The following is a 23,692-nucleotide window of genomic DNA, read 5'->3' as shown; positions in this document are numbered from 1 at the left end:
CGGGAAAGAGATGGCTGTTTGAGGAAGCTCCCATTTATTAACATTTCAACAAAACAACATAACACAACACCACCTGTGTTGTTTTTTACAGTGCACACAGTGTCATACAGTGTCATACAGTGTGGTGAAAAGAGGGCAAGAGAGGAAATTAAAACTTATTATAGTTACGGTATATAGGATTTATAGTTAGAAAGAGTGCTAAAAAAGAGAGATTTTTTTTTTTTTTTTGAAAAAATCCATAGATAAGCTGCACCGTTATATAAGCCGCAGGGGCCAAAAAAGGCCAAAAAACGGGAAAAAAGGTGCGGCTTATAGTCCGGAATTTACGGTACTTTACTTCTGCTCAGTTGCTGGAAAACTCACATCTGAAAATTCTCTTTTTTTGTCCAGTACACCAATAATACATTTTGTGATCAACTTCAGTATGAATGTGTTGTTTTGAAAAACGTTTTGACTGTACCTTTCCTTTGTTTCCTCTTGCAATAGTAGATGCTGCCCACAGCTATGGCTAAACAGAGGACTAGGCCTACAACTAGGCCTACAATCTGTTCTGTAGACCAGGCGTTATCTGCAAAGAAACACAACAAAGATAAAGTCAAACCACAGCAGTGGTTGGCAAGAGTAGACCTGCATTAGGCAGCTACACTTTAAAGCAAAATGCATATAGCGTAATTATATTAGACATTTTAGTCATTGTTGAACATCAATGCTCTTGTAGTCCATCTGGAAGCTACAAGCAAGAGTTATCTAGGCTCTATGCACAATATCATCAAATAATATCAGGAATATAAGCAGACATACGGTAAGCACTTTTCTGTGTTTTGTTTTGTGTTTCGTTAATGTTACTACAGGAAGGAAAAGCTCCACTGGGTTTAAAGAATTTTGTTTAGTGCAATGTGTTGTTTCTCGATGACATGCCAAGAGTAGAGACTGGTTCTCTGGAAGAGTTATTCATGTTCACAAATACTTATGGAGTAAAGTACATGTCTACTGCAGTTAAACAAAAACGATGTACATCTGGGGGTAGGACCCGGAAAGCTTGGCTTCTTCCTGCCCCTTTTCGAGCAGTGATTATTATTTCTCAACAGAGTTTGTGTATTTTTCGTTTGTTTTACTCAGATGCTTTTGTCTTTTTTTATGTATTGTTTTAATATTATTGTTTTTTTAACTGTTCGAAATACATTTTGAATGCCTTTTATACAGGTGTGGCAGTCCACATTCAGTCCTACAGCCTGACGAAGACCAGAGAGGTTGAAACACGGGTTGCGTTTTATGTTCCTGTCTATTCTTGAAGATGTACATTGTTTGTTTAACTATTGCAATAGACATGTACAGTACTTTACTTCGTAATTAAAATGTCTCTAAGTATCCAAGAAGCTTTTTTCTCTTTTCTGATTCACTTTTGGCCTGCTGAGCTTCCTTCTGCCACATTTTTGCTTTTTCCACAAATATGTATGGAAATAGGATAGGAAAAGCCTGTGTGAGTTTGTTTCTGGTTGATTTCTTTTTTCCTTAAATGACAAATCTGGGCGTCTGGGTAGTGTAGAGGTAAAAAAGCACTCGCCTACCACCGCGAAGACCCGGGTTCAATTCCCGGTAGTGGTACTTCCGGCTTGGTTAGAACTTAGAAGTTCCTACTACAGGCCGTGTCTGTGGGTGGGAAGCCGGTGGGGTATGAGTCCTGTGGTCGCTGCAATAGCGCCTCTGGTCACTCAGGGGGCTTGTTCGGGGGGAGGGGAACTGGGGGAGAATAGTGTGATCCTTCCTTGCACTACATCCTGCTGATGAAACACCTCGCTGTCAAGTGAAAAGAAGCGTATGACGTACAGTATGGGAAGAAGCATGTGCTCATCTAAGGCCTTCCCAAATCGGCAGAGAGGGTGGAGCAACGACTGGGACAGCAGGGGGAATTGGGGGTGAAGACAAATCTATACAACAGACAGCAAATGCATTAATAAAATCTTACCTGGGTAGCAAGCGTGTGCAGTGAATGTGGTGCTTTTTGCACTCACAGGGTTGCTCACGCTACAAGTGTACACTGCATCGTCATGTTTGCCCCGCAGAGATATTGTTAAGCTATTGTTGTACTCAGGGACAGGCTGCTGCTCCTCAGGCTTCCAAGACCACTTCATCAAGTCTGGAGGACCTCTGGACTCTGCAGAGCACAGCAGCCTCGCCTGGACAGACGCGTTAGAGCCACTGGTGTCGTTAATCATCACACAGGATATGGAGGGTGCAGCCACTTCCTCTGCAAATTACACACCAGACAAATCAGAACGAATAACCAGGGTCGAGGTCAATTCCAATTCAACTGAAGAATTGGAATTTGTAATTTTCTATAGGTCTTACCACAGATCACATCCCAGCAAACACGGACGGGCTAGGACCAATCAGCGAGAGCCCGATAGGGGCTAGATCAAGTCATATCATGACCAGTCAGATCTGGCCCAGGGCCAGAATATCAACCTATTTTAACTAACATAAATGCAGAGAAAAATAATTTGCCACTGAAATCTCCACGTGGATAACTACATGGTTGAGTGGAAGGCAAATCCCTTAAATATCCTTTAATTCCTAAATACAGTATATGATCAAGTAAGACTAATCTGTGACTCCAGAAGTTTTTCTTCATCATTCTCAATTAATGAATGGTCCCAACCCCGGCACACACACTGTGTGGCAGAGTAACCTTACCTGACTCTGACTGTCACATGTCTGGGCTTGAATCAGATCATCCAGCTCAAGATAGAAATCTCAATGAGTTGAGTTATGTTACAAAGAATGTGTTTATACACAGCCAGACAGATGCTGCCATGACAAGATCATGTCCTGCATACCATGTGGTGGTTGGATATAAAAAGTATTTTTTTTTCTTACTCTGGTAGCAGCGTTTACCCTTAATGAGACCTTAAATATTATTGCTCTTGATGATGTGGATTCCACATTTGGTTGGCTGTTGTTCAGTTTAACTTTTGTTTAGCCAGTAATGGAGCCGTCTTTTTCAAATGAGCCCTAACAAGAAGTCGTGCACAAACATGCACACTGATGGCAAATAAATCAATAAGCCACTTTTCCTTTGCTTTTATAAAACAGTTACTATATAGCCTACCTGGCAAGGTTTCATAAAATAAACACATCAACAACAACAAAAATGCAATATTGATAACAATCATTCTTCCGCAGAGCAATGTCGTCCTTCAGTCGCAGCAACACACAGAGGCTGTTTGGCGCAGTAATGATGCGGTCACAGGTGTGTGTTTATAGAGTTACAAGGGCTTTGAATGTGGCTCAGCCAATCAGAATCAAGGACCGGAACTATCCATTTTATAACCAGGTTTTATAAACAGATATCTAAACTGGACATGATCTGTTTTCCTGATGGGATTTGCTAAATCTGCCCAGCATAACCCTTCTAAACAAGGGACTGGGAACAAAAGCTCCCCCACATACGTTCTAACAGCTCTCTCATGACCCCAAGGTTTTCCACTATAGAAAACAAGACAGGAAGTGTTACAGGTATGCCATGTTATGAGTGGTTGAGTATTATCTTTTGTAAGAGGCACAAGGGTGTGTCCTCTTGATGTGGTTGAACCTGCTCAGCACTTTAAACTAACTTTAAACTAACTTTAAAATAGGTAATTGTTGTAACCACTCAGTCAAACCATGAATGTCAGTCTGAGGGGCCCTTTACACGAGGACAGTTTCTGAAAGAAACGACACAATAGCGTTTCCTTCACACCTTTTCCTTCACACCTTCTCCCTGTTTACATGAGCGCTGTTGAATTTTTAAAACGCCATAATGTACATGCCAGGTCGCTAGGTGGCAGTGTGATCACCTTATTCTTTGCCCATACAAGGACGCTTACTGCATGACTGACTGTGATCTGTCAAGCCCCTACTGCTACTGGCAGTGAGAAAACACTGTCGATGTGCTTTTGTAACTAACGTTAAATGCCGAGCGGGTACAGCCATCAGCTCCTCGCAGCAGTAACGTTCTGAACATGTAACTGAAGTTGGCCACAGTGTAGCTTAATTCTGAATGTTGCCAAAATTCATTCATACTGACGTTTTATTTGTTGGTCAACTCGCGCACGGCTATGGCGTAATCGCGTGTGTCGCGTGTCACGTCAGAGTTTCTGAAATGTGCCGTTCCAAAGCGATTACATGGAGCCCTCAGCCCCACTCAGCGGGAAGCGTCTCTAAACAATTTCACTCTGGAGGGTGGTTCCAAAATGTGTCGTTTTCTAAGCGCGAATTCGCCGTCGCCGTCTTAACGGGAGGCACTAACGATAAAATAATTCCCCATTTCCATAGGAAACCGTCCTCGTGTAAAGTGCCCCTGAGGATACCAAACAAACCCAATGTTGAATAATTTGGCTAATTTGCGGTCGATGTTATTAATCTTGATCTGTTTTTCCCCTTCATTCATTTATTGATCTATATTGATCTATTTAATCTATATGTTCAAGAAGACAGACTCACCTATGACCTTCACAATATGACCTGAATACTGAAGGTTTTTGTTTATGTTGTTCATGATTACTTCCAACGTATAGCATCCGCTGTCATTGAGAGTGAGGTTTTTGATGGTGAGCTCTGCACTAGTCTGGTTCAGGACAAAGGACCTGTTGTTTTTTAAATAGGTGCCGTAGTAGACCTGCCCTTTGTCAAGATTAAACTGTATCACTTTGTTATTGTTATATTTCCACAGAATATGTACAGGTTTTCCATTGAGGGCTAGGTTTGGGGTCAATTTGGCCTCCATCCCCTTGCGTCTGTATTCTGGTTTCCCTGTACACCGATGTTCCCCTGCAACTGGACACAGAGACAGAGAAGGTGAACAGGTTAATTATCTCCAAAACACATGTGGCACATGTGTTAAAGAATTCAAGAACATGGTGCAGGTAAAAAAAAAATCTGAATTTACATTTTGGGCTCATGATTAGTATGAAAACACCCCCAGAAATGATACAATTTTTTACAGGCCACCAGGGCAGAAATATGGAGAAAGAGGTGGCATTCTAAATTGTGATCACAAGAGGAGAACATTCTGCTGGGACTGACACAGGGATGCAAACTGAAAAAGGTGAGAGATAACATTAGCAGGGCAGACATGCGTTGACTGAGGCGCAGGCGCTGTGTGCAATCATCAGTCCTTTTTGTTTTGTTGACAGAAGTAATGTTAGTTGCCATGGTGCTTTTGAGGCGCTGTGTGCAATCACTGTGCCAGGTAGCCATGTTTGGAAAGTATAGTTCCGGCTATGTATTTGTAAATTACAGTTTCTCATAATTTTGGATTATTATTTCATAGCGTGGTGAGTCGCAACATGTACTGTACATTAGAGCCCGACCGATATATCGGTTCGCCGATATTATCGGCTGATATTGGCCGATTACCGATATATCGTATCGGCCGATATGGTGCGCCGATATTGCCGATTTTTTTTTTTAAGTTATAGACAGCATGTTGTGTATATTTGATATTTTTTCTTAACTATTTGTTCTATTGTGTTTTTGTATTTCTAGTTATTTATCATTATTAAATTCCCAGTTGTTTACTGTTTCATTGCATTGAGTTTATTAATAAGCTGTAAAATATCCTGCCTACATTACATATTTCAATTCATGTCAACTCATCTTTGTCAAGTGTTTGATATTTGAGGGTTGCTGATGTGGTGCCTCCTCTGGTCGTTAAGGGTGCCTGTTCGGAGGGAGGGGAACTCGTTGGAATAGCGTGATCCTCCCACGTGCTATGTCCTACCGGTGAAGCTTCCCCTGTCAGGTGAAAAGAAACGGCTGGCTAACTGCCCATGTGGAAGCATGGAGCCAGTTTTTGGCTCTCCCCAGATCGGGAGAGGGTGGAGCAGCAACCAGGATAAATAAAAATTAGCACTAATGGGGGATAACAATTTGATTAAAAAATAAAAATAATATCGGCCGATATTATCGGTATCTGAATTTTTTTACTCCCCAATATCGGTATCGGCATCGGCCTCAAAAATCCAGTATCGGTCGGGCTCTACTGTACATAGAGCATTTTGGCGCTGTTGCAATGTGTATTTTTGGTGACTGTAAAGGGGTATGCCACCAGCTGTACCATTCGACTACCATTCATTGTGTTAATCTAACTAGCAGGAGGGATGCATCGAATCTTGTACTACACGGACAGAGACGAGAAAGGCATATTCTCATTTTACTATAGGGAATATGGCAAATAGGTGAATCTCCAAAAATGTTGTTGTGTTTCTTTAACACTTGCTTAGTTATGAATGACCTTGTTAGTCTTCAGAGGAAAGGTTCATGGAAGTATAAAAACACAAATGTGGAATGTTTTGTGCTGCAACTGATAGCTATCAAAATTGAGGAGGAAGCAGGACATGTGCAGTGTCTGTGCAATTGGAATCTGGGCATTCTTTTATAGGTTTTTACATGTTAGACATGTCACAGAGTTAGAGTAAATAAAATCGGGTGATATTATTTTTTACCAAGCTTTCGACCAGAGTGGCGCTGTTGAGCGCTGTGACGGCTGGGCTCTAACCCGGAAAAAATAATATCACCAGCACAGACTTCGGATGAAAAGAGGCATTTATGAGCAGCGTCGAGCTTTCTAACCCCGACGTCACAACGCTGCGACGCTGTGTGATACCGGTGTTTTTTCAGCTCTGCCTATTACGACTTATTTTGCCAATTCCTCGCCTACCTTTTGCTATCTTATCTTTTCTCTGCCTGCGATATCCACATCGCTACTCAATAACTCTTCCCTCTCATTCCGCGGACATCTGAAACAACCGTTCTATCGCTAAACGTTAGCCTAGCCGCCTGCTAGGCTAACGTAAACAAGAGCTGCTAGCCACCAGCTAGCAGCTAACGTTAAACTGTTTACAATGCTCTCGCTCTCCCCCCCGGATAATCCCCCGGATTATCACCATGCTACGGAACTATTCAATACGACGACGCTTAGTGGATCCGTGGAATCACGCTCATTTCCTTCGGATGATGAAGTTTTCTTCAAGCTGCTGCCTGATGCTACTTCAACACCAGCTCCCTCAGTAGCCCGGGCCCTCATCGCACAACAACTAGCCACAACATCCGAGCGACTGGTCCGGCGTCAACCTAGGCTACCAGCCTCTGCTCCCAATGGCCTCAGGTCCCCGGACTGGCCCGGACTGGTCCGGCGTCAACCTAGGCTACCAGCCTCTGCTCCCAAGGCCTCAGGTCCCCGGGCACCGCAACGGCGTGAGCTGCTTCTGGCCGCAGCACTACGACACGCTCCAAACATGGCTAACGTCAGCCATCCCCCTCCCGAATCGGGTAAGATCGATCCAACTCTTACTATCCACTCTCTCTTAGATATGATTAATCTATTAGAAAATCGTGTTTCCCAACTAGAGAACGATAAACGCCAGTCACCTAATGATAGTCTTGTTACACTTAACCAGACCGGCTTCCCTGATCATTTACAATGTACCTCAGTAGCTGATGTGCATTGTGAATTAAGCGAGGATGCTAGCTGCGGTCCAGCTGGTGCCCCCGTTAATGCTAGCCCGCAGCACGACCAGAACAACCCGGCCAATGTCTCGTTGGTCCCACAGTCTGTGGATGATGGGTTTACAGTTGTATCACACTGCCGTGGCGTTAAACGTGCACAGCCCGCCGCTGTGCAGCCCGTTTCCCAACAAACCACTTCGGTTGAGATTCGGAATAGATTCACGCCGCTTGCTAACTCTCCTGTTCAGCATGCTGCGTCGTCCGCTCCGCCCGACAATATTAAACCCTCTATTCTATTGATTGGAGACTCTATAACCCGCAATATCAAGCTTAACACACCAGCCGAGATAGTTTGTCTGCCCGGGGCCAGAGTACCCGACATTGAAGCTACTCTTAGGGTGCTAACAAACAGCCATAGACAGACAATTACCCAGGCTACCCATGACAACATCATACTACATGTTGGCACCAACAATGCTAGGTTTAAACAATCGGAGATCACAAAGCACAGCATAACTAGGACCTGTGCTTTTGCTAGCAAGATGAGTCGGCATCCATTAATTGTCTCTGGTCCCCTCCCTGTCACACTTAAAGGATGGGTTTTCCGTGGGGAATATGAATATATATTAAATCTCACGCCCCTAAGGTTTTCGAATCCGTTGAAATTTTTGAAATTGGAGGTTTACTCACAGAGATATCAACCGAAATCCACTCTGTGTGTGGGGGGGGGTGGTGGGGGGGAGGTGCGGGTGCGGGGACTCGAAATACTACATTTCCCACAATGCACTGGGCTCGCGTGGCCTTCGTTTTTATGCCCACCCCTCAGGCATTTGGCTGATATCAAACTCCAGTAGGTGGCGGTAATGCACATATATGTTTGCCAACCGCCATAAAACTCAAAGAAGAAGAAGAAGAAGGCTTCGACAATAAAATATACAAAGAACAAGAAATAAATCGAAAATAAAATTGCCTCCAAATTGCACCAAATGTAAACGGTAGTATATATGTCGGGAGATGTCTTCATAAAAAAAAATTCATGCAATTTAAGGCATTTTCGTAGGAGTTACGCGCATCTGATGTTGTAACTATTTTCTGTAAAAATGTGTAAAAACGGGTACATTGCTCAGCGTTGATTTCGTTACTTCAACCCACCTACTACTAGATGTAAAATTTGACGAGCTTTCCAATGCCGCCAGTCCCGTGTCGATTAGTGCTTCCGTTCCCGAGATAATGGTCTCTTTGCAAGGAACTATGGGAAGCTAATATTAGCTACAGCAGGCTAGGCGGTTGGAAAGATGGCTGCCTTTTGGTTTTTGTCAAGGCCTCTGAAGGGGCGTGGAGGACCTCTAGAGGCGGGACCATGGCCAACAACAGTTGTAGTTCATAGGTGCACGACTTCCGCAAGGCGGACTTAGGCCAGATGACGCGAAACGCGTCGGCTGGCCCAAAAAATATGTGAGAGATGCTTGATATCTCTGGGAGTGAAGCTCCAATTTCAAGAATTTCAACGGATTCGAAAACCTTAGGGGCGTGAGATTTAATATATATTCATATCCCCCACGGAAAACCCATCCTTTAACTCTGACATTTTTAGCAGGCTGTTTTGGCTCAACAACTGGCTGGCCAAACACTGTGCTGATAAGGGCTACCTATTCTCAGATAACTGGCCCTCCTTTAGAGGCATGACTGGCATGCTTAAGATGGATGGCATCCACCCTACCCCATTGGGCGCCAGCACTTTATCAAAAAACCTGGATAGTTGCCTACGGCAAACCCAGACTGCTATCCTTGATTGACAGTTTCACCCACAACATGCAGGGCCACAGGCTGCTAGACAGCCTGTTAGTTCTACTTGTGCGGTTATGGAGTCTGCTAGTTTAATTAACTTAGTCTATCCAATACAGACTGTGCTCCGTCCGCACCGAACTATTACTAGTAACCGACCCATAAACGCTCTGCAATATCCTAACCCAAACCTTATTGTTATTAATCCGATTGTTACCACCGCCGCTCCGTCTCCGTATTATACCACGATCTCTCAAATTAACACAGTTTCTCTTCGTCGCTCCGTCCCCTCACGCCGCTCTCGTCCACCCCCCAAAACGTTAAACACCAACCTCATTGAGATTAAATCTACTCCTGGTATCGAATGCTCTAAATTAACTAACATTGATGATAAATCTATTCAATTTGGATTCATTAATATCAGATCAATCACCAATAAAGCCCTCCTGGTCAATGACTTAATCATTGAACATAATATTGACGTTATGGGATTATGCGAAACCTGGCTAAAACCGGACGTTGTTCTTCCACTCATTGAAGCCTCCCCCCCTAACTTTGACAATTCGCATGTTGCCAGAATGTCAAGAAATGGTGGGGGCGTTGGCCTAATTTATAACTCAAATCTAGGTCTTTTGCAGGATCAAAAGTATAAGCTCCTATCTTGTGAGATACTTACTATGAGACACTCTAATATAGCTGGCCTTGGAGCCTTCTACCTAGTTATGCTCTACCGCCCACCTGGGCCCTATTCATCTTTTCTTGATGAATTTTCCAATTTTCTCTCTGACCTCGTAACCCGCACGGATAGTATCCTTATCATTGGCGATTTCAATATTCATGTTAACCGTAAAGCTGACCCACTCTGCAAAGCCTTTCTATCTTTAGTCGACACCCTTGGCTTTGATCAGCTGGTTCATGAACAAACGCACTCTAACGGCAACACGCTTGATCTCGTCCTCGCTCGTGGGATTAACGTCTCAGATCTGTCAGTCATGATATACCCTCCAGCACTGTCAGATCATTATCTAATTAAATTTAAAATAGACCTGCCCCTCCGGCAATCAAACCTAGCCGATACCTACACCGCCCGGCTTATCGATAGTTCTACTCCCACTGAACTCGCTGATTTGTTATCGGGGCCGCTTTCCTCTCTCCCAGAGCGGATCGACTCCATTAATGAATTCACAAATCAATTTAATTCAATCTTACTCGCCTCGCTTGATTCTATCGCACCTCTACGTACTAAAATCCGTCGTCCTAAAAAACCCTCGCCTTGGTATACTGACGATACACGCGCACAAAAATTAATATGCAGAAAACTAGAACGTAAATGGCGATCATCCAAGCTTGAAGTCTATCGACTAGCTTGGAGTGATAGCCTACTAAAATACAAATGTATGCTCTCCGCTGCAAGAGCCTCCTACCTATCAGATCTTATTAACACTAATAAAAATAATCCTAAATTTCTATTTGACACGGTCGCAAATCTTACTCGCAAACCCTCCCCCAATACAAACTCTCCATTTACAGCTAATGACTTCCTTGACTTCTTTAACCGTAAAATTATCTGTATTAGAGATGAAATTAGCAACTCTCTATTACTCACAAAGGGTGCTAACCCCTCTCCTAGCCCTGTCCTTAGAACCTTAGACGAGAGTACTATACTCCCGAATTTTGAGACTATCTCTCTAAATGCACTTTCAAAAATTGTACTTTCATCTAAATCCACAACCTGTTTATTCGACCCTCTCCCTGCAAAGTTGATTAAGGAACTCCTTCCAATACTAGGCCCCCCCTTACTTAACATTATCAATAGCTCCCTCTCCTCTGGCATTGTCCCTACCTCCTTCAAATCTGCTGTAATCAAACCTCTACTTAAAAAGCCAAACCTTGATTCTGAGGTTCTTAACAACTTCAGGCCAATCTCAAATCTCCCCTTCCTCTCTAAAGTTCTTGAAAGAGTAGTCTCGACACAATTAACTGACTACCTCTCACATAATAAACTTCTCGATCCCTTTCAATATGGTTTTAGATCACTCCATAGTACTGAAACTGCTCTTACAAAAGTAACCAATGACCTTCTCCTTGCGTCCGACTCTAATTTCTCCTCTCTTCTCATTTTATTAGACTTAAGCGCAGCCTTCGATACAATCGATCATAAGATCCTCCTAGACCGCTTATCTAACTACGTAGGTATCCGGGGCACTGCCCTATCCTGGCTAAAGTCATATTTGTCTGATAGGACACACTTTGTCTCATATAAAAATATTATGTCCACTTTCTCCTCAGTGAAGTTTGGTGTACCGCAGGGATCAGTCCTGGGTCCCATACTCTTTGGAGTTTACTTACTGCCTCTTGGCGAAATTTTCCGTAGATATGGCATTAACTTTCACTGTTATGCCGATGATACCCAAATTTATATACCAATTAGACCAGACGATCGCTCTAAACTCGCTAATCTTGAATCCTGCTTAATCGCTGTTACAGACTGGATGTCAAATAATTTCTTACGACTAAACGCCAACAAAACTGAACTACTAGTTGTTGGCCCAAAAACCCAACTTCCATTTCTCGCTGATCTTAGTCTGAACATTGAGAACTGCGTAATTACTCCAAACTCAAAGGTGAAAAACCTAGGTGTTACCTTTGATCCTACTCTGTCATTCGATGCTCACATTAAGGATATCACTAAAATAGCTTTCTTTCATCTTCGCAATATCTCAAAGATCCGTCCCTTGCTAAATGCAACGGATGCCGAAACCTTAATACACGCCTTTGTTTCATCTAGACTCGATTACTGTAACGTCTTATTCTCTGGCCTTCCACTTTGTAGCACAAATAAATTACAACTCGTGCAAAACGCCGCTGCTAGAATTCTAACTAGAACTAAGAAGTTTGATCATATAACTCCGGTCTTAATCTCCCTCCACTGGCTCCCAATTCAGGCCAGATCAGACTTTAAGGTGCTTCTGTTAACCTATAAATCTTTGCATGGGCTCGCACCTCCGTACTTATCTGAGCTAATCATTCCTTATGTTCCCACGCGTACTCTCCGCTCACAGGACGGTAATTATCTTACCGTCCCTAAAATTAAGAAAAAATCAGCAGGTAGCAGAGCATTTTCTTACCGTGCTCCACATCTCTGGAACCAGCTTCCTCTGTCAGTTAGGGAAGCTGGCTCCACTGAAATCTTCAAAACTAGACTCAAAACCCATTTATTCTCCCAATCATTTGGTTGTGCTTGATAGTTGTGTTTGATGATGTCATTCTCTAGAAATATTTATTAGCTCTTGAGTACATACAATCCTGAATTGCTGAGCGGGCTGTCTCAAGCCAGCAATATCATTATAAACTTATACTTGACCTAATTTAATAATATGGCATCAGTCGACCCAGTAGCTTAGATACAAAAATCTAATAGCTGGTGAACAAAAATAAGTCCTGAACTGCTGAGCGGGCAATCACAAGCCAGCAGTATCAGTATAAACTTAGACTTGACCTAATTTAGTTTTGTTTGTTGTAGGTCATGATTAACGGTCCGCATCAACAGGGCTGAATCATTGACAGTGGTGTTAGGTGGTACTTAGACCTGAATTAGCAGTATAGTATTAGTCATCCTAAAAAATAAAAAATAAAATCCTAATAAATTTTGTTGTAGGTCATGATTTACGGTCCGCATCAACAGGGCTGAATCATTGACAGTGGTGTTAGGTGGTACTTAGACCTGAATTAGCAGTATAGTATTAGTCATCCTAAAAAATAAAAAAATAAATCCTAATAAATTTTGTTTTGACCTAATTTTATTGTTGTCTATAGAGTTAGTTCCACCTCTGCGCAGATTCCCCCGCTCTCTTCTCTCTCTTCCCCTCAGGTGTCCTTCATTGGCCTGACGTACACCCCCGCCGCTGCAGCCCTAGGTCCGGCCGTCATCGCCCTAGCCACCTGTCGTCACTCTAGGCCATCTACCCGCTACTCCTTCTACTGTCTGACACCCCGGGCTCTTCACCACCACCGACCCCTATCCTCATCATCCTGGTCACCTGCCTGCCTAAGGGAAGGGGGGGACCCCCCCCCCCCCCCCCGGCCTCATCACCTCCAACTCCTATCCTCCCCTCCCCTTAATCACCACCTCCGACTCTTATCCTCCCCTCCCCTCCTCTTAGCTAGTATTCTCTAAACCTACGAACACTTAAAGACTACATTTTCTATTTCCTTTGGACTCTACTTTTTACATTTTCAACTCCCTTCCCTGATTTTAGGATAATTGAAAAACTACATTTTTATATCCCTCTGTTGGACTCTTTTTACATTTTCAATTTTCTGTTCTCTTGTAAATTTTATTTCCATAATAAACCATTTACAGAGTTTCACTGCCGGAAAACTCTGTTCATGGTTTAGCCCGGCATCTCTCGGCCTGTCTCGGAGGGGAGTCCCCGGATGGGGGTCCGCTGCTGGGTCCACTGCCTGGGTGGGCCCGCGTGGCCTGCGTGGCCTGCTCTCTCAGTTCCCAGTCACTGGCTGGGGGCGGGTCTGGGAGCGGGTCGCGTGGGGGGTGGGCTTACCCAGGCGACCATTGCTGGGCCCCTGTACCACAACGACCTCACAAGGTTCCTCCTCAGCCAAGCCAAGTCACTGGGGCAATCCATTTGGTGGAAAGGTTTTCTTGCGTTCACTGGGGGTGTGGGGACGCCGCTGTGTCCCGGCCCGGCCTTCTCTCCCACGCCTTATGTGGGCGGGGGGCCGGGGCGGGGGGCATCGGTGCTCTTCATCACTGGTCGAGGGCTGCCGGTTGGTTTAGAACAGTTTAGGTAGGCGATAGATTAGCTACAGCCTAAGGCTGACCTGTTATAGTGTTCAGGCAAAGATCAGACTAGAGCAGAGTAGGATAGGCCAGATTAGGCTGTAGACTAGCTAGATACTATGTCCCAGCTAGCTCTGGTTAATGCTTAGAGTAGTCAGTTGTCTGATCTCCCCCCCCCCCTCTCTTTCTCTTTCCCCCGCTCCTTTCCCTTCTTCCCCCTCCTGTCCCCCACTCTCCCACATTTCCCACTCCCCCCCCCGCCCCCTCTCTTTCCATGCTCTTCCCTCCCCCGCCGCCCCTTCCCACGTTCCCCCTGCTCTCCCTCCCCTGCACCCTCCCACCTCTCCTTCTGTTCTCTCCTCCTCCCTGTCCTCTCCCCTCTCTCACATTCCCCCTGCACTCCTTCCCCTACACCCCCCCACCTCTCCTTCTCTGCTCTCTCCTCCTCTCTGTCCTCTCGGGGGGGGGGGGAGGAGGGGGCGGAGAGGTCTGTTCCCTCCCCTGCCTCCTCCTCCCGCGTTCCCCCTGCACCCTCCCACCTCTCCTTCTCTGTTCTCTCCTCCTCTCCCCCTGCACTCCTTCCCCTGCACCCTCCCACCTCTCCTTCTCTGTTCTCTCCTCCTCTCTGTCCTCTCTGGGGGGGGGGGGGGGGGGATGTGGGACGCCCTGCTTCTCTACCCTGGCTCTCCCTCCCCTGCATCCCCATCTCTCCTTCTCTCCTCCTCCACATTCCTATCTTCTCCCCACCTCCCCCCTCTCCTCCGTCTATATTGCTCATTCTCTCCCCACCTCCTCCCTCCCCCTGCTCTCTTCTCCCCCACACCTCCCCTCCCTTCCCCTCTCCTGCTCTCTCCTCTTGCTCCTTCCCCACCTCCTATACCCTCCCCACCCCATCACTCTCTCACATTCCCCCTGCTATTCTCCCTTCTCCTGCGCTCTCCTCTGCTCTCCCCTCATTCCTATCTTTTCTATATTATCAATTGTTCAAATGTTATCTTTATTCTGTATATTCATGTTACTGTTGTGTCAGCTAGAATTAGCTAGACATACTTTCTGTGAAGCCCTCTGAGACATGCTTGTGAATTAGGGCTATATAAATAAACTTGACTTGACTTGACTTGACGTCGAGAAGCTATGAACCCTTCTTCTCAAGTATGTGGCTTTGAAATGTTTCTGTGACACTTGTAAATACGTCCGTATCGCTGATTTAGACAGCTTGAGAGCGAAAGTCGCATGCAAGTCTATGTAGGGAGACGGGACTCTTTCTAGGGTAGCATAGCCGAAAGAGTTCTATAGCTATGCCACCCAAGGCCGGATTAACCATAGGGCAACCGGGGCAGGTGCCCCGGGGCCCTCGGGGTGAAGGGGCCCTCCAATTTTTTTTTTTTTTTTTTTTTTTTTTGGTCGGGCTCAGGTTGGGCTCCACAGAACTATGACACAAATCTAAGACCAATCAGGACAAAATAAAATGTGTTTCCAAGAAGATGAAGTCTGATGATTTAGTCTCATTGGATGCCTGTGGGCAAGTGGTGACCAGGGGCGCGGGAAGTGGGGGTGCTTGTGGTGCTGCGGCACCCTCTGCTGTTTTGTATTGGAAATGTAATGTCAATTATTTTTTCATCATTGTAAAGCCACAGCACAGTGAAGAGGATATTGATGTGAAGATTAGCCTCTTCCTTTTGCTCTCAGAGTGCATCAGATTCATGCATTTTACTTTAAAATGTACAAAATTTCTTTGTCCAGGGGGGGCACAGCCCCCAAATGACTTGGCACGCCTCCAATTTGTGCCTGCACCCGTTGTTGTGCTGAGTTACGCACCCCCGCCGAGTATTGCATCCCCACCATATTTTGGGGCTGTTTTAACTTAAAAACAGGGAGGTCTCCCAGGTGGTGCCAAAACTGCTGCCCTTTTAACCTCTGACTGATGAGTGCCCTTTTTGCAAGACACATCCAGCGGCCAACATTACATTACTATCTTTCAGAGGCTCTAGCAGGCTCATATATAAAGCTATAGTGACGATACTGATATCATTATGAAAGTAGAAGAACGGACCAAATGCATCCATTGGTACCAAGTTACCGTCATGCTAACTTGTAAGGTGTTACCTATTAGGGTTTTTCTGATGGTTATATGGTTACTGCTGGCTGTACAACAAATTGCTCATCAGGGATAATAAAGATTTGAACGTTTGAACCTTGAAGCATGAAGATGGACAAGGAAGTCCAAAGAACGAATCCACCGAAGGGGGGTTCAGATAAGAATAAAATTAAATGCTAATAGATGAAAATATTTTGGGTGGAGATGTAGCTCAAAAGTAATTGCACCATAGAAATGTTATCTAAATGTAATCAAAAAGTACAAATATGGAATCTAAAATGCAGTCTGAAACTACTAGCCTACTACTTCACCCTGACATGAGATTAGATACTGTATGAACTCCTTCATGTTGGCTATGCAAAATAATAATTGGTATTATTAGTATTAGTATGTTGGTACTTAAGTTATGTTAAGTTATCCTTTATTTATCCCCATGGGGAAATTCATCCTCTGCATCCTCTACTAGGAACGTTCCTAGAACTAGGGCAGCTGCAGTGCAGCGCCTGGGGACCAACTCCAGTTCTTTTGCCATTGCCTTGGTCAGGTGCACAGGCTGCACCACACCTCTGGAACAGTCTTCCAACCCACCTAAGAGCAGCACAGACTCTCTGCTCTTTGAGGACAGGCCTAAAAAGCTTTTTTTTTGGGAAGGCTTTCTCGTGCTAACTTTTTTACTATTATTAGTTGTACCGTCTGTTGTTATGTTTAACTCTGTAGCACTCTTATTATTTATAACCCTAACATACATGTCGTGGTGGTGCGAGGAAAACGGAGCAACCGGAGGAAACCCACATGAACACAGGGAGAACAACTCCACACAAGGATCTGGGACGGACCGGGGGTCGCACCCGGGACCGGGGGTTCGAACCCGGGACCTTGGGACCTTCTTGCTGTGAGGCAACAGTGCTAACCACTGAGCCACTGTGACATCACTGTGCTTTCTCTAACAATAGGACCTTGTGATCAGAGATAAGAATCAGATCCTCATATCATCTGACGTCACCACCTTTCATTTATTATTTTACAATTCACAATTCATTAACTTCCTGACTGACAACTTTCCCAGAGTAAACACATGTGACAAATAAGGAGGGTCACTGACTGCATTGTACAACAAGGGTAAGTCTGTTAGCTCTGCTTCCTTCATGCTGTCCATGAAAGTGAAAGAAAGAAAGAAAGAAAGAAAGATTGAGTTGTGTTGAGTCCTGCTGTATATCCGATGCTTATTTATGCTTCAGTGCATTTCTAAAGTTAGCTGTGAGCTCTGCTTGTGGGAACACTGAGTATGGATGCAGGGTCCTTAACGTTAGTTAGATGCTTCTCAGGGATTCCCACAAACGGAATTTAGAACAAATAAAACAATTTGATAAAAATAATACAAACAGGAATTAAATTAAAATAATCAGATTTGCTGGCTTGTATTTTGGAGGCTTTTGGTATAGGGTGGGCTTGTTCCTAGAACGTTCCTAGAACTAGGGCAGCTGCAGTGCAGCGCCTGGGGACCAACTCCAGTTCTTTTGCCATTGCCTTGGTCAGGTGCACAGGCTGCACCACACCTCTGGAACAGTCTTCCCAGTCTTCCAACCCACAGTCTTCCAGCCCCCCCTAGAAACCCCCCAGTCAGACTAATATTTTTATCCTGCTGGTGCTACCTGTTTGCAAAGCCTAGAATCGCCTATGAGTGAGTGAGAAACTGAATCTCAGAAACTGAATAATGACATAACAGTATAATACTAATGTTAATTTAAAATGAGATATTCCTCTAAATATGGCGAAAAAACATCCAAACATCCGGACGATGGGTAGGGGGGCCCCTGGGAGCTTCAGTGCCCAGGGGCCCCTGGGGGTGTTAATCTGGCTCTGATGCCACCCTGCTATGGAACAGACAGTGCAGTGTTATAACACTGCGGATTACAAAACAAATCAGTTAAGCCTCACAAAATCAACACAATCACAGCAGGTCAACCAGACTCACAGGTAAGAGGCAAATATGAAAAAGCCCAAGATACACCAGAGAGCCATGGCAGAAGGCAGGAGAAGCAGGAGCACCAGTCCAGTTGTTGTCTTCTTTAATTTGAGCACATTCAGACAAGCTAATATATAACAAATTGCACTCGAGCTACAGTACAGACGAGTTTACACAGGTAAAGGAATTGTGGCTGGCTCAGATTACACAGCTGTCAGTTCACCACAAGCGATTCCCCCGCCCCCCCTATTCACCTTATGTAGCCTCGCCCTTGACCCAGTTGTGTTATGACCAGTGTTGGGCAAGTTACTTTCAAAATGTAATATACTACATATTACTAGTTACTTTCATATGAAAGTAATAAGTTACTTTACAATATTACTTTCTGTGTAGAGTAACTCGTTACTTATTACACTGCTTTTGCATTACTTTTACCAAAACAACAGCAGCAGCAGAATGACATCGCCGCCCCGGAATCATCCCGAAAAATTACTTCAACCGCCTTGAAGTCACTCTAAATGTTATTCTTTTCCTTTGTTATTGTCATCTAGATTCTAGTGGTTATTTGCATAAAAACACACAGTTTGATTAGGAAATGATTGTATCTTTTTTAAATATGCTTTGATTTAATAAAATGTAACTCAATTTGTAACTTGAGTTACTTGACAAAGTAACTGGTATAATATTACTGAAATCCTATAAGTAATCAGTTATATTACTGAGTTACTGCTAAAAGTAATTATTACATGTAATATGGTACTTTTGTAATGAGTTACCCCCAACACTGGTTATGACTTCCTGTTCAAAACACCTCTGTTTTACCTGGTCACTAGTACTGTACTACTGAACACTGCAGATTACAAAACAAATCAGTTAAGCCTCACAAAATCAACACAATCACAGCAGGTCAAACAGACTCACCTAGGTAAGAGGTAAATATGAAACAGCCCAAGATACACCAGAGAGCCATATGGCAGAAGGCAGGAGAAGCAGGAGCACCAGTCGTCCAGTCGGGTTTATTTTCTTCTTCTTTAACTCAAGCACATTCAGACAAGCTCGTAAATAACAATAGCCGTCGAGCTACACACAGGTACAAGGTACAGGAACTGTGGCTGGCTCAGATGTCAGGTTACGGCATGAGCCACCCTTCTCTGCCTCTGATTGTTTCTTAATGCCTGACTGCACTCCGCTGCTCTCGCCTGCTTTCCAGTCACGCCACAAGTCATTTCAAACGAGCCTTAAAAAAAAGTTAAATTAATAATATAATATTAATAATACTAATAATATATCATATAATAATAATATAATAAAATATTAGAATGATGAAAGTCAAACTCTTAAACTCAAGCTCTAATGTGAAGGCATTTCTGCAGCATTGTGCCACAGACAGCCCCCCAGGTTACAGGAAAAAAAGCACAAGGTTGCTCCTCGCTTCCACCTGAAACTCATCTGAGGCTGCGTTCCCTCCCCCCAATCAACAAACTTTATTCAAAATATTCAACTAAACTATAATGCCTGTATGTCCACTCAGGCAGACTGGGCCCTTTGTAACCGGAGAGAACCGTGGGCCCGGGGCGGCCACAACCCTCTGACCTTCCAGCCCCCCCCCCCCCCCCCCCCCCCCCCCCCACACGCTCCGCTGCAGGTTCGAGGAAGTATGTCCTATGATGGAGAGTTCCTAGTAAGCTTTACCCAACACAGCTTCCCTCGTCAGTTAAAGGTCAGCTGAGTCAGTCCCACGGTCTTGGTCTTGACTCGGTTTGGGTGGTCTCGAGTCAATTGCCATGAACACACGCAGACGCCCCCGACTGATGTGTCATACCCACTAATGATGTCATGCCCCACAATCATCGAGTGTCCACATTCATTCTATAATTGATATATTATTTATTTATAACTGAACATACCTCCAGCCTTTCTAAGCTACTGCTCAGAGCAATTGGCTCCATCCAGTCTTCGCGAACATCTAGAACTCTTCACTCAGCCAACCGAAGGTCCCAGCTTCCTCTAAAAACTCTACCATCATCCCCAAAGCAACACAAATATCTAACCTCAATGACTACAGGCCTGTGGCCCTGACATCAGTGGCTATGAAAACACTTGAGCGTATAATCCTGGAACACTTGAAATCAGTCACATCCCCTCTGATGGATCCACTACAATTTTGGATATCGCCCAAACCGTTCCTCAGATGATGCAGTCAACCTGGCACTGCACTTCACCCTGCAACATCTGGAGTCCAAGCACACACAGGAATTCTGTTCATTGATTTCAGTAATGCTTTTAAGTCAAGTCAAGTCAAGTTTATTTGTATAGCACATTTCATACACAGAGGCAATTCAAAGTGCTTCACATAAAATGGTTGACACAAGGAAATATAACATCATCTACCCTCTCAAGCTGTTCACGAGACTACAAGACATGAACATTAAGACATCACTATGCCTCTGGGTCCTGGACTTTTTGAAGGACAGACATCAAGTTGTTAGAACCAACAACATCACCTCCCACCCGCTTACAACCAGCACAGGGATGTGTTCTGTCTCCATGGCTCTTCTCCCACATAACTTCAAATCTACCTCAGACAATCTTTTGAAGTTATAATCAGAAAAATGACACAACTCATTTGCCCTTGCCTTGAGGACAACATTAAGTAAAAAGGGACTCATCTTACCACATACCCCTAGTCATTGACTTCCTCAAAAATGAAATCTGATAAAACAACCAACCTTCACTGTATAACTAACATGCAACTCAGTCAGCAAGAAGGGCGCAAAGGAGAGCGAGAGAGGTGCTAATAACTTAATCTGTGCCATACTGAAGGTAAGCTTTACTTTATCTGTTGGATGACAATTGATTCGTTGAAAGGTGTTAACTTACCAGGTAACTTAAGTCACTATTGCACATCCATCAAATAGGCTACAATAGTTTGCCATTTATTCATTCTAATCTCTAATAACTTGTTATACTGTAAAGTGTAAAGAGAAAAAAGAAAAAGGAAAAAAGAACATATTTCCTAAACTTTGCAAAGCAGAGTAAATCCCTCAGATGCGGTGTATAATTAGCTATATTAACTACCATAATATTACAATTTAAAAAGATAAAATAAAAACAGTGCTTCTGTGTCCCACTTTTTGGTTTTCCACTTAAATGTAAATACCGTATGTACTAATGATGAAACCTGACAAAAACTGATCCATTGTAATTAGGTTATTATTGTTAGACACGTTGTACAATTCAATAATGTAAATAATGCCAATAATGCAATGCATTTCTGAACCAATAAGGTAATAACTTTGTTTTGTATAATGTAATAAGTTATTACAATATTGGCTGGTTATTACATTGTTAGCTGGGTTATAAAAACAAATGTGAAAATGTAATAACTGCAGCCGAGAATATAATAATGAACATAATATCACTTTATGAAAGTTTTATTTATTGGCTATAAAGTGTCACACTCCCATGACACTTAGCCTTCAGGGGTGTCAAACTCATTTTAGTATGTGACCCAATTTGATCTAGTAGGCCAGACAAAGAAAATCATAATGGCTCAACATTTTCCCATTTCTTTTAGCGTAAACAGTACAGGTGCATTTTGAAAACATTCACATTGAATGGACCATCCATTTACAAAACAGATGATGGACAGCCTGATGCCTTGAGAAACATAAATCAAAATTGCTCATTAAAACTGATGGAAAGGATAATGACAATACTCTGTTCAGTAACATGAGGAAAAGACATCTCAGCTACCACAAACAGCTCTTCTCTACCTTCAAGGGTAATGAAAATAGTTTCATTACATTTCATTAATGCAATTTTCTCACTTTGCAAAGTCACCTCGCGGGCCGCATTGGACCCTTCAGTGGGGTGGTTCTGGCCCATGGGCCGTATGTTTGACTTTATTTATTTACCTGATGGTTAGACTTATCTCTGGCCCTGCCTTCTGAATACCAAATTAAGTGCAAGCACATGTTAGCAAACAGAAAATGAGCTACTCTCATCTTGGATGCAGAGGTGGAAAGAGTAGGCTACTGTCGATATAGCCACCTCGGGTTTACACACGCCATCGGACAACAGCCGCCGGGCTGGAGAGAGAGAATGTGCCTCAGAGCTACTCTGGAACCAAACTATGCCTCCGCCTCGCACAGGCCTAGGCCTGCGCCTGGCACAGGTCCCACCAAGTGTGTCAGCTGCCAAGCGTGAGGCCCACACTGCTATTAGTACCACAGTCACACAACCGTTGTCCTCAACGGCAGCTGGAGAGAGCCAGATCACTAGCTGAGAAGGTCTAGGAACAACTGATTTTATGCCACTCAGGAGCTCCATATTTTCTGTGTAATAAATGTTTGTTGTTTGTCTTCACAGGGAAACTATGGGCACCACAAAGACTCTCATCTCTGTGCTCTACCTTCTTCTGCACGGCACCTTTTCAGTTGCTGAGCTGACCACTAAGCAGAAAGATCAAATTGAAAAGGGATTAAGTGCCACCAAGGAACTATTTACAACTCTGGGAAGTGTCTCAGCAAAAATGAAAGACATATACGATTTCAATGTCTTTGATCGATTGTCCAAGATTGCACCTAGTCTTGGTTTCTTTGGAGCACTGGTTGGTTTTACCATGGCCTTTGTCTCCAAGACTGATCCACACTTTGAGTTCATAAAACAAGAGTTTGCTGAGGTCAACAGGAAACTTGATTTCATCTCAGGCCGCATCACCTCCCTGGAAACAATGGTGGAATGGACAAACTATGCAAGTGTGTATTCCGCAGATGAGAACAACATCAGAAACTCCTGGGACAAGATGAATGCGTATGTGAACAGTGCTCCTCTGGCCCAGACTGAGGAGGAGAAGAGAAGAAAGAGAGAGGAATTCACAGATTTCTATTTAAGCAGTGGAACAGAAAACAGTGTCATGAGCTTCTACAGGTATATGACTGGTGGCCATGTCACCTTAAACCGCAATCTCTTAAAACTGTTGATGGAGAAGAGCAGTGGTGATCTCAAGTTGGTGGTGGACTTCTCCTGCCACTTTACTGCCCTGATGGTTTCTGGCTTGCAGGTGAATTTGTTTTATTACAAAATCAAGGGCCATGATATTGCACCCAAGGTGAAAGAAGCAGACACGTGGCTGTCCAACTTCAAACACGTGGTCAAAGACTCCTTGATTGACTGTGCCAACGACTTTAACCGATGGGCTGAGAATGACGTGAGAAAAATGACAGCATCATCCTCAGTCATCCAGAAATCGGACATTAAGCATCACCTGGACCAAAAGTTTAACTTCTATGACTGGACAGTCATTGTTTTTCCCCCGGACACAGTAACTGATACACTATATGGAAACTTTATTGAAATTCCTGCCCACACTAAGGACATCATTCGCCTTCTCCCTCAAAGAAAGGGGACAATTGATCAAAGCATTAAAGAGCAAATGACCACAGAGTGGAACAGGAAATCATCTAAATGTAGTTCTAAAACATGCCTGTGGCCCAATATTTTCTCCGCAAACATTATGAAACATATAGACCTAATGTTCGACCGAAATACC

General features: G+C 43.9%; 2 protein-coding genes across 6 annotated transcripts in view; one reads left to right on the top strand and one right to left on the bottom strand.

The window, feature by feature from the left end:
* Positions 1 to 20,180, bottom strand: part of LOC310778983 (uncharacterized protein) — a 42,516-nt gene extending 22,336 nt beyond the window's left edge. For 4 of the 5 annotated variants that reach the window (XM_083639463.1, XM_083639462.1, XM_083639459.1 and 1 more), the window contains exons 1-4: positions 19,060 to 19,344; positions 4,483 to 4,815; positions 1,967 to 2,248; positions 461 to 568 (exon numbers count right to left, since the gene is read on the bottom strand). In XM_083639463.1, coding sequence (XP_083495589.1) covers positions 461 to 568; positions 1,967 to 2,248; positions 4,483 to 4,815; positions 19,060 to 19,108 — 772 coding nt within the window. In that variant the 5' untranslated portion in view covers positions 19,109 to 19,344. Of the gene's footprint in view, positions 1 to 460; positions 569 to 1,966; positions 2,249 to 4,482; positions 4,816 to 19,059; positions 19,345 to 20,045 lie in introns of those variants that run through there. The other variant, XM_083639461.1, reaches the window with a different exon arrangement.
* Positions 20,181 to 22,762: 2,582 nt separating this feature from the next.
* LOC310777891 (protein rapunzel-like) lies at positions 22,763 to 23,556 on the top strand (the record flags this gene model as incomplete). Its single annotated transcript, XM_083638237.1, has 2 exons — positions 22,763 to 23,350; positions 23,542 to 23,556. The coding sequence occupies 2 exons, from the start codon at positions 22,763 to 22,765 to the stop codon at positions 23,554 to 23,556; spliced, it is 603 nt and encodes a 200-aa protein (XP_083494363.1).
* Between the last annotated feature and the right edge of the window lie 136 nt (positions 23,557 to 23,692).

This window comes from Poromitra crassiceps (assembly GCF_964638095.1).
Source record: "Poromitra crassiceps genome assembly, chromosome: 6".
NCBI lineage: Eukaryota > Metazoa > Chordata > Actinopteri > Beryciformes > Melamphaidae > Poromitra > Poromitra crassiceps.
This window is presented reverse-complemented; position numbering and strand designations above follow the sequence as displayed.